The 13,444-nt window shown below is 38.4% G+C and overlaps 2 protein-coding genes across 4 annotated transcripts; both read right to left on the reverse strand.

Moving 5' to 3' along the window:
• Nucleotides 1–532: 532 nt before the first annotated feature.
• LOC126801460 (heterogeneous nuclear ribonucleoprotein Q) lies at nucleotides 533–4,942 on the reverse strand. 3 transcript variants are annotated; one of them, XM_050528815.1, is made up of 9 exons: nucleotides 4,794–4,942; nucleotides 3,566–3,969; nucleotides 3,337–3,453; nucleotides 3,108–3,248; nucleotides 2,840–3,016; nucleotides 1,902–2,109; nucleotides 1,372–1,547; nucleotides 1,193–1,278; nucleotides 533–1,104 (listed from the first exon to the last, which is right to left on the reverse strand). In XM_050528815.1, exons 2-9 carry the CDS (start codon nucleotides 3,965–3,967, stop codon nucleotides 972–974), a joined length of 1,440 nt encoding a protein of 479 aa, XP_050384772.1. In that variant the 5' UTR covers nucleotides 3,968–3,969; nucleotides 4,794–4,942; the 3' UTR covers nucleotides 533–971. The 3 variants fall into 3 exon arrangements, with proteins under 3 accessions (XP_050384772.1, XP_050384773.1, XP_050384771.1); XM_050528816.1 differs by having other exon boundaries at nucleotides 3,566–4,026; nucleotides 4,794–4,929; XM_050528814.1 differs by lacking the exon at nucleotides 4,794–4,942 and adding an exon at nucleotides 4,565–4,775.
• A 3,525-nt stretch (nucleotides 4,943–8,467) lies between these two features.
• On the reverse strand, nucleotides 8,468–11,420 carry LOC126801459 (probable L-gulonolactone oxidase 6). Its single transcript, XM_050528813.1, has 4 exons — nucleotides 10,749–11,420; nucleotides 9,769–10,024; nucleotides 9,287–9,388; nucleotides 8,468–9,171 (listed from the first exon to the last, which is right to left on the reverse strand). Exons 1-4 carry the CDS (start codon nucleotides 11,418–11,420, stop codon nucleotides 8,468–8,470), a joined length of 1,734 nt encoding a protein of 577 aa, XP_050384770.1.
• Nucleotides 11,421–13,444: the final 2,024 nt, after the last annotated feature.

The following is a 13,444-nucleotide window of genomic DNA, read 5'->3' on the forward strand; positions in this document are numbered from 1 at the left end:
TGAAAGCTTACTCGACTTCTTTGGTCTGCTAATTACATAAGAAACCAAGTAGAGATGAAGTAACTGATCTGAATGATAAGATACTAGCTATTGAAGTGTCTGATAATCGAATTGAAAAGCTTTCTCCTATTGAAGTGTCTGCTTTCAACTGTGAACTAGAAATGAAGTAACTGATCTGAATTATAAGATAATAGCTAATAGAGTAAGACTGTTCTCATTGGTTTCTTATGAAAAAGAATCAATCTGCCCAACCAAAACTGCACACATGGATGGCCATTTCTTGAGTAATATTTTTATGTTGATCACAATATGAAATGGGCATCGTTCAGTAGTTCATTGTCACTTGATGAGTGTTTAGATCAAGGGTTTAGCAATTGGCCAAAGATGAATGGCAATTGGGGCCAGAATCCGCCAGATAGATTCCGCTTATCCTGGGCACCAATCAATCTAAACTTCAAAAAGGTTGAATAGGAGAAAAATCACAAATCCAAAAGGAACAAAAGAAAACAAGAAAGAACTGGAACGTTGCATTTTAGAAACCATTATGGGTTGTTTCTTAGTCATAAGAAAAACTCAAAAGTCGCTCATGATGTTCCCAGCTAGTACCATGAAATACACAGCCAACAGGATCAAATTTGATTTCAGGAAGGTGTCATTTAAATGCCAAACAAAATGCAGTACAAGTGGGTATGCTAATGCACAAGAGACGACTCATAAATTCTCAATTTTCTCGAGCATTCCTTTTGGCCAAACACCTACAGCTTTGAGACACCAACCAACATCAAATTATAATAACTCATCCTTCCTAAACCTAGCCGCCCTTTTCTTTTGCCCCGTACCATAGAAAAAAGAGCAAGGGTGGGGTTCTGTTATTTTTGTTTGAAGCAACATGTCATTCAATACCAATCAACCACAATGGGTCCTTGATTTACTTTTACCCAACCCAGAACAGGAGGCTTTATTTTTCGAAACTAATAAGGCCGGTATCTTCTGCCACGACTGGCTTCATCGCTGCCACCACTTCTCCCTGGCGGTCCACTCGGACCACTGTTTCGATCCCCTCTTCGAGGCCGAGGAGGTGGCATCTGTACCCCAGGTTGCTGACTGCAAAATATGAACCGGTAAGAGATATTGGCCAGCAAGTCTTTACACGCTTATGGAATTACTTTTAGGCAACAAAATGGCAACTTACAGAACATAGCCTATTCGACCATCTGGTAGAACCATTGGCACCATCTGCATTCCTGATGGCATTGGCCCTCTGCCATATATCATTGGCTGTTCATGTATAGAATGTGTTAGAAGAAGCTCAACTGAGGACCAATTGAGACAGGAGGACATAAGGACCAAATATAAATTTCAATGATCTACCTGCTGAAATGGTGGGGCAACACCAAATCCAGCACCTGCAGACCCGTATGGGTTTCCAGAAAACCCACCATACCCTGGGTGTGGAGCATGATTTGCGTGAGGCCCATTGTAGGGATAAGCCCCATCAGATTTCTTATCAGTCTGAGGCTTCGCAAGAACCACCTCTAGTGGATGGCCTGCAAACAAATCCCTTGATATTGTTACTAAAGACATTATGAATTCAAAGAATTAAAAAATTTAAGACCAGTATCTACTGACAAGTTCCCTATGCTTTCAACAATATCAACTAAACATACATGCAACAGTAAGAACTCTTATTAATCTCTTCAAAAATTTAATTTCGTAGACCCACAAGGATGAAAAGAATATAGTCAAGTGGGTACTTATTTGATCTATATCTAAATCGTATAGCATGATATCCTATACACTTCTTTGCTAAAAACTCTAGTAGAGTGGACAGATCACATAAAAGAATTGTCTTGATGATCTTAATTTCCCAACAACACAAAGAAGAGGCGTGTAAAACATACCATCAATTTCATATTTCTCACTATCTTTAACTGCCTTCAGAGCACTTGACCTTTCAGCATAGTGTACAAATCCAAAATCCCGTTTGCCTTGACCACCTTTGCCAGGAGGCATAACTACTTTTATCACTTCACCATGGCGCTGAAATATTTCCTTGAGCGTCTCAGTGCTAGTGTTCTCTGGAATGTTTTTCACATAAAGAGCTTTCACCTGAGCATGGAATATGTGCATATAAGTAAGAAAATGGCTGGTCGCAAAGCAGGCACTATAACTGAAAACATGATTAGTAAGTTTGGATAGAAAATTAAATGTAGCATCAACAGTAAAAGGTGATACCAAGCCTTACATAAACCAGAAAACTATACATGAGAATTGAAATAAACTAAGATTCAACTGAATATGACAAAGTAAGATTGCAAGTAGAACTTACACAGATCTCCGACATATAAAGCAAAAAGGAAGTCCATTTTGACTCTCTACCCTATAAATTCTAAAATGATATTCAACACGTACTTGAAAGGTGAAAGACAGTGCGTGAATAGAATTTACATGAAAACAAAAATTTCACAAGAAAGAACAAACTATAATAGTCCACCACACTCTTACCACAAAAAGAGTAAGTTCCCGATGTCAGTTACCAGTATAACAAAAACTTGGTCAAGAGTCAGGCATGTAAGAGAGAAGTGCTAATATTGCTCTATAACAGCCAAGTTTAAAACTTAAATGAGAATCCTATGAGTGATTTAGAATTTTGGAAGGGATGTGTTGCACAAAATTCTTGTATTGAATTGCCGACTTGAAACTTCCGAATAGCTTAAATATGTGTGAGACAAGCTATCTCACATGCGTTCTCAAAAGCTTTATTATTATTTTCATTAAAAAAGGACTCAGTGATCAATTGATTAAGCTTGATAAACCTATCATTGCCAGCTGAATTAACCTGAGCAGCAGCAGAATGATCAGATGTACTCTTTGGGTCAGCCCAGGTCACAGTTGGGGTATTTCCCTCCAGCTTAAAACTTGAATTTGACATTTTTTGTCTTGAATAATCAGCGCAGGCATTGTTGTAATACAAAACAAAAGCAAAACCACGATTTCTACTTGGGATTTGAGGATCCTGCAATTAATAAAAGAATATGTCAGTATATATGTTACGCCTTGACACTACTACCCACCTAGAAGTAAAACAGATGGACTCAGAATAAAACCTTTATCAGCTCAATGTGCTCAACTCCAGGACCAACTGCCTCAATAACTTTTCGAAAGTCATCCTCGGTCCATATTTTTGGAACATTACCAATGAACAGTCTATGTTTTGTTTCAGAAAGTGAACATCTTAAAGTCTTACCCTGCAGAGATGAAACACGTTAAAGATGAGCTGAACCTATCTTAAAGAGGAATTGAGGTAAAATTGTTTATATGAAGCACTATCACTACCTTAAATGTTTTATTATGTAATTCTTCAATAGCCATTTGGGCTACCTCTTTAGACTTGAATCCTATGAATGCATAACCTTTGCTCTCACCAGTTTCCCGGTCCTGCATTAATCTTATCTGCAAAATTATTAAAAAATCATATTCACATTCCAACTAGCACTCAGGTCAACCCAAAAAAAACAGAGAGAGAGAGAGAGAGACTAAACAAACAAAAGGTCGTAGCTCTGACCTCAAGGATTTCGCCAATTTCACTGCAAAGCTCCCTCAACTCTTCTTCTGAGGCATCTTTAGGAAGACCACCAATGAAAACTTCAGACCCGTAAGGAGGCAGAGCAAGCAATTGAGCATGCTTCTCTTTCTCCTCCTCACTGAGAGAAGCAGAAGGTTTATCTTCCTCTTCAACCATTTCACCACCATTTTCACTTCCATATGGTTCAGGAGAATGCTCTTTCTCGCTAGCCCTTGTTGTAGGATCTTCCCCTGCTTCTTCAGCATGTTCCTCCACATTTTCATCACTACCTCCATCTGCTGCATCTTCGTCAGCTTGTTCTTCTACATCATCGTCCATCTCTTCCATGTAATTGTCCTCATCTAGATCCACCCGCTCCTCAACTTCTGCTCCTTCAGCCATGTCTGGTTTTACAAGCAATTTTATCACCCAATAACTAACCGAATTGTCAACTGAATAAGCTGCAGGGTCGGAGAATTATAAGTTGCACCGACTCCTTAACAGTTAACACAACAAGCAGCGAAAAACCAGAATATATAAACATTTCAGCACTCAGAAAACTTCAAGAGTTAAAAGACCAAATAATAAAACTAAATCAATGCCGTAGGACACTCCATACATTTCTCAAAGTCCCACGGCCGCAGTAAAACAACCTAGGGACCATATAATTGCCGATTCGAGTACCATTGTTACATCATTACATTCATCATATTTCCTTCTCTATCAAATATATTCAGCTAACAGACTCGTTTTAAACCCGAAACAATCTTTGTTAACCCATGAATGTCACAGTGACTCAAAACCAAGTGGAGACTAATCATCAGTTTGGAATTCGACCTAGTACTTTTCTATAACAACTCATTAGTTTACAGTTATTAGGGCCAACCGTCCTCCGCCTTATCAATCACAGTTTAGTTCAGAGGGTAAGCAATATCACTCCATTGAAATGAAATAACATAAAAAAAATAACCCTAATTTAGTTCACAACCATCACTTTACCTGAAACTCAGACTAAATACCCAACAAATCATTCAATCCCATCAATATCAGACCAACTAGAATCAACAGAATGAATTTGGGCACAGTTCTATACACCGAATTTGCGAGAAAATTGGGGGGTTTGTATTAAAATGCCTCAGAAGCGAATCGGGGATGTATTGGGGATGGGTAAGTGAGCGAAAACAGAGCAAACGAAGAATTGGGAAAAAGAGTGAGACTTGTAGCGTACCAGTGGTGCGATTTTGAAGGCAGAGATTTGGTGTTTGGCTGTCTCTTTCTGTTTTCTCGTACTTCTGTGTGAGGCTTCAAAGGGTTGTGTGTGTTTTTGTTATCCGGCGAACCCCAAATCGGGGTTTTCAGTTTTCGTCGGGGCCCCTAATTGGGAAAGAACCCGAGACAAATACACGCTGTGTGCGCTGGCATGTAAATCTTGTGAGTAGTTCCTTGAGGAGCAATGAGAATCTGCCATGTTGTTGACACGTCATATTCTTTTAATGGAAATTAATAAAGTACATGAGGTGAAATTAGGCGTTACGATTATGTTGAGATTTTTTTTCTTCAGTTTTGGGGTGTTTGATGGCATAATGAAACAAACAAACAAACAAACAGTACAAATGTTGAAACTAAATGTATAATGATGAAACAAGACTAGGAATTCAGGATAAAATCTTTAGTAGGAAAGTCGTACGCTATATGGGTGGTACGCGTTCTTTGATTGAGGAACAGTGGTGGTAGCAACTCATGGCGTTGGCTCGAGTTTGAACTATGGCCGTGGTTTAGGGGCCTCGTGCATTCTCCGGTCACAATGGTCGTTGTTAGAGCAATGTTGGATCAGAGGAAGGGTTGAAGTAGTGTTAGTGGTGGATCAAAGGTGTATTGGGGATGGATTCAGCCAGCTGGGCTGTACAAACACGAAGCTAGGGGGGAGAGCTCACTGGAATTGGGTCTTGTTATTGCTCGATTTTTCAAAATCTGTGGTTGATCAACAACTCTGGGTGATCAGTTTTGGTGTTTTTTTTTCTTATATGGTTATGCATGACAATAAATTACAGGAGAGGAAGAAGAAATGACTAGTGAGTGGTCTGTACAGGCTATAGCCTCAATTTTTGGCTCCCACAAACACTTAACTTTTTGCGTTCGCCACTGCTAATTATGCTAGTCTCTTGGGATGCCCCTCTACATGGAGTAGTTCTACGTGATCTCGATTTTGTAAGGGTTTAGACGGGGCTTCATGGTATGAATAAAAAATAGCTTAAAATGACCATTTCATACCAATTTAATTCTCAAATTGCCCATTACAATGACAAAGTTCAAAATGTGACCATATCAACACAAAGTAAATTAATATTTGCCCAATTAGTACAAAAATCATAATTTTAAGACCATTTTACCCTCATCTATCTAAATATTCATTATAGAAAAAGTTAACGAATGATGACACTTTGCCGGACTCTGATCATCCGTCACCGGACTCCGGTCAACATCGCCGGACTCCAGCCACCATAGACGGATTCTGGCCAACTTCATCTGATTCCAGTCATCTCCGATGGATTCCATCCACCGGTCGCCAGAAAAAATTACTAACACTCAATAACCTCAATAACAAATTACTGACACCCAGTAACCTCTAATAACAAATTATTGACACTCAGTAACTCCTAAATAACAAATTATTGATACCCAGTAACACCTCAAATAACAAATTACTGACATCCAGTAACACCTCAAATAACAAATTATTGAGACCCAGTAACCCCAATAACAAATTACTGACATCCAGTAACCCTAAATAATAAATTACTGACACTCAGTAAACCCCAATAACAAATTATTAACACTCAGTACCCAAAAACAAATTATTAACACTCAGTAACTTTCAATAATTATATTACTGATCCCCAATAATTATATTACTAACTACTAATAATAATTTTACTAACTGTCAGTAATATATACATCAGAAAATGACCAAATTACACTAATTCTAATATACAAATACATACCAATTCAGTGATTTACGCTTCCCAATTCACAAACCAAGCCATCGGCAGAAGCTTTCCAACCAAATCCAAAATAGATTCATAATCAACATCATAATCATTGCAATTTCAAGAGAAAAAAATGGTTACAAAGCTCACGTAGAAAGTCCTAGCCACATGGGATCTTCTCCCTCACACATATACCTCTCTCATTATATATTTCTGGTCTCTAGAAGATCTACAACTTTCAACACCGTCACACTCTAAATCTCCCAAGGTTCGAAATCAACCAAATCCACTTCATTTATACCTCTTGTTCTCGTAGGCAACATTGAGCGTGGCCTTGACAGCGCAAAACCCCGACCTTGACCGTCGTGCTTCAGACCATCGTCGCCCATTTCGGCCGCTTTGAGAATGTTTAGAGAACACTTCCAGTGCTTCGTCTTCGGCTTTGAGAATGTTCAGAGAACACTCCCAGTGACCTAAAAAGTCCGCAGAGGCCCGCAAGCCCGATGGGCTTTTACCCGGCCCGGCCAGCGAGAAAGCCCGCCAAACTCCACTTCTGTGGGTAGAGGACCGGGCTTAATTCAAAGGTGTGAAACTCGGCCTGGCCCGCTAAAAGCCCGCAAGACCCATAAAGGCCCGCCAATAAATAAAATATTATACATGCATATAATATATTATACATATATCAATTATACGTCTTTTTTGTAATAATTATACATAAAATATTATATATGTTAATAATACAATTATATATACCGATCACATCTGCTAGTATCGATCGACATATTTCAAACTGGAGTTGTCGATCGCCTAAGTGTCTACTAATGTATCATAACCTTTATACTAGATTTTAAAATAAAACTATCGCATTATGAAGTGACTATAAGGAGGAAACTTCTCGGGATTAATTGACACTGGTCGATGTGATCGGTACTTATATGTAGGGACCATGTAAAAATTTCATCCAATTTGAAACTCGTTTAACCGTCGAAATTTCTGGTAAACCGAAAACACCACTGATATGCCCTAAGGGATAACCCAATACAAAGATGCGAAAACCGAAAGCCATTTGCATATATGAAATCACCTAATTTTTGTTACCTATCGTGCGCAGTCGCACTGACGAAACTCATTTGGCAAAGCTCCGGTCAATGAGGTTTTATTATGTCATAACGATTTTACAGTAGGTACAGACGGTTAAACCATGTTCAAAATGGACGAAATTTTTACAAGGTCCCTAAATATATATATCGATCACATCTATTGGTGTCAATCGACAATATTTTGAAACTAGAATTTATTTGTGACTTTTTTTTTAGAATGTTTTCTAATAATTCTTTTATTGTTCCAAACCCTTAAATAAGAGTATTATGTTTTTTTCTAATACAAGCCTGCAATGCCCGACCCGTAAAAGCCCGCAAGGCCCGCTTTAGGTGGGCATACTTGGATCTTCATATTTGTGAAAATACTCGGCCCATCACGTATTTAAATATACTAAAGTCCGACCCATTGATGAGCCCTAAAATGGGCACACTACAATTGAAAATTTGAAATAGGCAAGTTTGTAACGATTTTTGTGCAAACGGTCAATTCTCCTAAGTTATTATTTAGGTCGTTTTGCATAGTACTATTTTTACGAATTAAATCCACTTAAAAGTGGATCATATTCATGATGTGACCTAATTTAGAGATCAATGCAAGGATGATTGAATATATATACACTAGCACTCACCCACCCATGATGTGGGTAGGGTTTTCAATTTTGTTTTTCTTTAGAAAATATAGAAGTAATGGAGATAAGAAGTGGAGATATAGAAGTTACTGCTCATAATTTCTACCCACTATATATTTTTATTATATTTATTATTATTTTAATTACTGTTATATTTTTCAAATATTAAAAGAAATTTCAAATTAATCAAGGTGTACAAACCCTTGCATCCCGAAACACTTTGCCAGGTCTGCAGAAATAGCCATTGCTTGGGGCACAATGAATGTCCTCTGAGCAAATGCACAGCCCTTCTAGCCCACACCCCTCTTTTTCTATAGTCACCTCACCCTTGAGTCCGAGGACCTGATCAGTCCATTCATTAGAGAACAGCCCCATCGGGTCATACACATCTTTAACCTTCAAGAACTCTTCACCTTTCTTGTACTTCTTGATCACCCCATCAAACGCTACGTTCCTATTTTTTCCCCAATGGGGTAATGCTTCATACTTGAACACAGCCATTTGCTCTATTTCTTCAAGTATTCCTTCATACAGCCTAGGAATCATGGGATCTCGGCTTCGATAATACGTGATGTCAAAATCTACGCCATCGTCTTGCTTGCCAAGGTAAGCAGTTGAGGCAGTAACGTAGCGCAGTAGAAATCCATTATACATTTCCGTTCCACATAGGGATTCAGGTGCAATCTCAACTAGCTTTTGCACATCTTGAATGAAGTTTTTGACCACGGAGAAGCTAATGGTGAATGCTGTTTGATGATAAAATTCACCCTTGATCCTCGAGTCCCATCCACATGCTGTGATTTTTGCATCGTCAGGAGCATCAAGACAAGCCCCTGATGATTGGATCCGGTTCTGATATCCAATAACGGGGTAGCCAGTGAAGAGCACACCTATTGCACATTATCGATAATCCTAGAATTAGTAATTTAGAGTGAAAAGACAATATAACATACCCAAGAGAATACCAAAAAAGCTACAAAAGAAGGGGAAATGTATTATATGTACCATCATTTGTTAAACCATAAGCAGTGGCTAGTAATCCAGAAGTGAACAACTTTGCACTAGAGCATTTCCCAAAAGCGTCATTCATGGATTCTTGATTCTCCTCTATTTGAACATATATGTGGACAAAAATATTCAACTATTCGTTATTCATAGTACTGATAGTAGAAGGATCAGATGATTGAAATTGGATAAACAGTAATTTCTCCTTTTCTACCTTTAAGTTTTAAGTGTGCTTTCCTAATCTGAACTTAATTCGTGCTGGTGTACTTTAGGGTCCAGAACTTTCCCATATAAATGATGTACGTACACAGTTATGTAAATTAAAGCATCCAGTTACTGTGTGTGCATAACTACACGCAGAGAAGATATTCGATCTGCTATCGTGATTTAACGTATGGTTTTACCGCTCTGACAAACGTAACGTAAAAAACAATATGGATAACATTAACCATGGCTAGGCTAGTATAAGCAACATGATTAACCTGTGGTCCTGATGACTGCTAGTGCAAGTGATGAGGTGGGTCGGAAACCAATGGAATCGTATAAACCATCGCCCGAAGTGTTCGGTGAGACGCGATCATCTATCCGATAGACTGCCCTGCGCTGGCTGGGATGCCAAGTTATGTCTGCAAACTCATGCTGCTTGCCAAAGTCAAGCACTTGATCTCCCAAGTCGGAATCGTCCTTGCTCAAATATGTGATGGATCTCTTAAACATGGGTTGTAGACTCAAAGTCACCTGTCAGAGAATACAAGATTTTATCATTATAAAAATCTAGCTACAAGTTGAAATTACAGTCATTGATATTTAGTGGAAAATTTATGTTGGATAGAAATGGAAAGATTTCCATTCAATGAGAGGTCCCTTGATGGTATAATGAACGTAGGGATCTATAGAAACTAATGGAAGTATTTATATCCTGTCTTTCAGGTACCATATATTAAGTTTAAGTTAGTCACTGTGCCGAGGGCTCGAATAATTGATTAGCTTTCGTTATATGCCTCAGCTGCCAGAGTGCCAGGTGCCCTGGACGATAATTTTCGACATAAATATATAATATATAATATAAATTAAGTTGAATATGAGTACAGTTATTAGGTTACTGAGAAATTACTCATGAGAATTCAAGAGTCAGATTCGGCGTTTCTGGTGACGGCAGACCGCAACGGTGAGGCAGATCACGACAACTACACTCTCCACCTCACGGCGATCCCGTCTGTGTCGGCCGGAGATCTATCGGTGACCCACGACAGTTAGAATGAATTTTGCAAATTCCAGCAATTTCACCATTTCGGTCATTATGTGTGGCCGATGGAACTCCGACCAGCACAGACGAAACCACCGAGAGGTAGGGAGTGTGGTTGTCGTGGTCCGCAGTACTATTGCGGGATGCCGTCGCCGGAAACTTCAAATCCGTGCGGACATCCGCACCGAAAGCGGACTATATATATATAGAGGTTACCTGTGAAATTACTCCAAGAACTCCAAGCGAAACTGTAGCTGCATTGAGATCTTCATCACCATGACTGAGAATCCTGACCTTGACATAACCGTCTTCAGGTCCACCGGGACTCACAATCCGAAGTCCTACTACATGGTCATGAACCGCGCTTCCCTTCCCCCATAATGTACTACCGTGTGCACCAGTCGTTAACAACCCTCCAAGGCTCAACCCCCACCAATACGGTGTGTAAGGCAAGGCCAAGCCAACCTTAGCGGCCTCACTGATCAGCTGCCGAAGTGTCGCGCCACTCTCCACCGTCATTGTCAGCTCTTCGACGTTGATCTCCACCACGTGGTTGAGGTTCTTGGTGCTGATGATCAACCCTTCTTCGCCGCGCGGACAAGCCAGCTTGGGAATGCTGTGAGCATAACGAGTTGCCACCTTCATTGGGATTTCGTACCTTGTTCCATACGCCACTGTTGAAATGAGCTCTTCCTCTGTAGTAGGGTAGGTTACACCTCTGGCTTTGCAGACTGATCGATCCGGGAAAATGCCATAGGCGTTCGTGAGGGTGCAATTTGTGTTGTTTAATGATGAACACTTGATGTACTCATCTGGAATAGAACACACCAAGATTAATGATAGCACGAAGATAAAAATGAGATGAAGAAAAAAAAACCACATCGACATGTCGGGGAGAGAGAGAGAGGCTACTGCGCGCTTTCTATTGGTGCCCAAGTTTGGATCTATATATACACATTTGTTTGGCTTTGTAAGACTTGTGTCCAAACTTATTAAGGAAAAAGAAACTTTCTTTTACATGGTTATTTACAATATTTGATGTAGATCGAGCAGCAGAAATGAGATTCTTTTGAAGTTCATATATGGAATTCAATAGCCTTCTGCTCTCGTTAATGCATGAAGATGGACTTGAAGTGTGTGTATATATATACTTGATTGTAGTTGAGTGTAGTGTTTGCATTAAAAATTTAAAACAACTATCGATCTGTCTAAGTTTGGATTAAAACTTAGGCAACTTTCTTTTTTGATGTAAACTTAGGCAACTTTCTTTCAAAATGGTTGTTTACAAAATTCAATAGCCTTCCGCTATCGTTAATGCATGAAGATCGACTTGAAGTGTGTGTATATATAGTTTAATGTAGTCGAGTGTAGTTGTTTGAATTAAAACTTAGGCAACTTTCTTTCAAAATGGTTGTTTACAAGTTACAATATTTGACGTAGAGCAGAAGAAATTCTTTATAGGTTCGTACATGGAATTCAATACCCTTCCGCTCGCATTAATGCATGAAGTACACACACATCGCTATTAATTAAGGAAATTAGGCATATGGAAATACCTATCACGTATTTACAAAACTACCATTCGTTTATATTAAGTCATTTCTCTATTAATTAAAGAAATTTGGCATATGGAACTACCTCTCAAGTAATTATGGAACTACCTTTTGTTTATATTCGATTACTTGTAAATATAATTTATACTCTAAGGATAATTTAGCAAAGGCTAAAAATAGTAATTAAAAATATAAATATAAATCTTATAATTGAGGACGTGAGTGGGTTAGTGGGTGGACAACAAGCTCCTCAATTTTATGATACAAGTTTTTTATTTAAATTAACTCAAAATCTACTGATCAAGGCAAATCTACACATGCTAAGCGTGTTTTGAGATGCTCGAATATATATATATATACAGTCTTTTTTGCTGCGGAGGTCCGCACCACTGTTTTGGTGCAGAATTATATTCTTACATCATTTTTCGATTAAATTTCCTTATCTCCACAATCTAGTATTTCGAGATTATTTAGTGATGGTTAATATTCTTAAAATTGTGTTTTTCTGTTAAAAATATGAACAGTTCATGTTTGACCAAATTCAGTCCGTCTATTTGTGTTTCAACTTTGAGGACCTTAACGATCACCAAGTTGACTGAAATTTTGCAAAGATGATCTACACAATATAATCTAGATACTAGACGGTGGAGATGAAGAAATTAGACCGAAAAGTGGTTCAAAAATGGAAATCCGCACCAAAACCATTGGTGTGGACCTCCTTATTTAAGATATATATATATATATATATATATATATATATATCAATGTAGTTGAATGTACGTAGTTGTTTGGATTAAAACATCTATCTATCTCTAAGTGTGGATTAAAATCTGGCTTAACCGTTGCCCAAGTTTTACTCCAAACTTGGATTAAAACTTAAATCAGTTGAATGTAGTTGTTTCTGTACGTGATCTATCTATCTAACTGAAATTGATAGTGTCAGTTTTTGTTTCCGTGGCAGGTGTGCATCTGTGTTGCTCCTTTGTGCGTCAATGCACAAAATGAACTCCATTTTGTTTAACAAAATAAAACTAGTGTATGTGAAAGATCGGAGCTAGGTGCTCACACTTTCACAGTGCTTGCATAATAGTTTTCTGGGATCGATATACCATTATATCAGCTATATTTTATTTTTTTTATGATTCATATAGAGACGTACAGGGAGCTATATATAAATGGCGGAGGCATTAGTGTTGCAACAGGGCTGATGATTCAATGGAGAAAGATCCATTACTTTTATTTGTATAATTGTAACATTGTATACCCAAAATTTATGATCACTGCCTTATCACCATGATCAGATTTTTATTGATGGGATGATGGTGATGTATATCAACTTGCAAAATGAAGTTATTAACA

Source organism: Argentina anserina, chromosome 7 (genome assembly GCF_933775445.1).
Source record: "Argentina anserina chromosome 7, drPotAnse1.1, whole genome shotgun sequence".
NCBI lineage: Eukaryota > Viridiplantae > Streptophyta > Magnoliopsida > Rosales > Rosaceae > Argentina > Argentina anserina.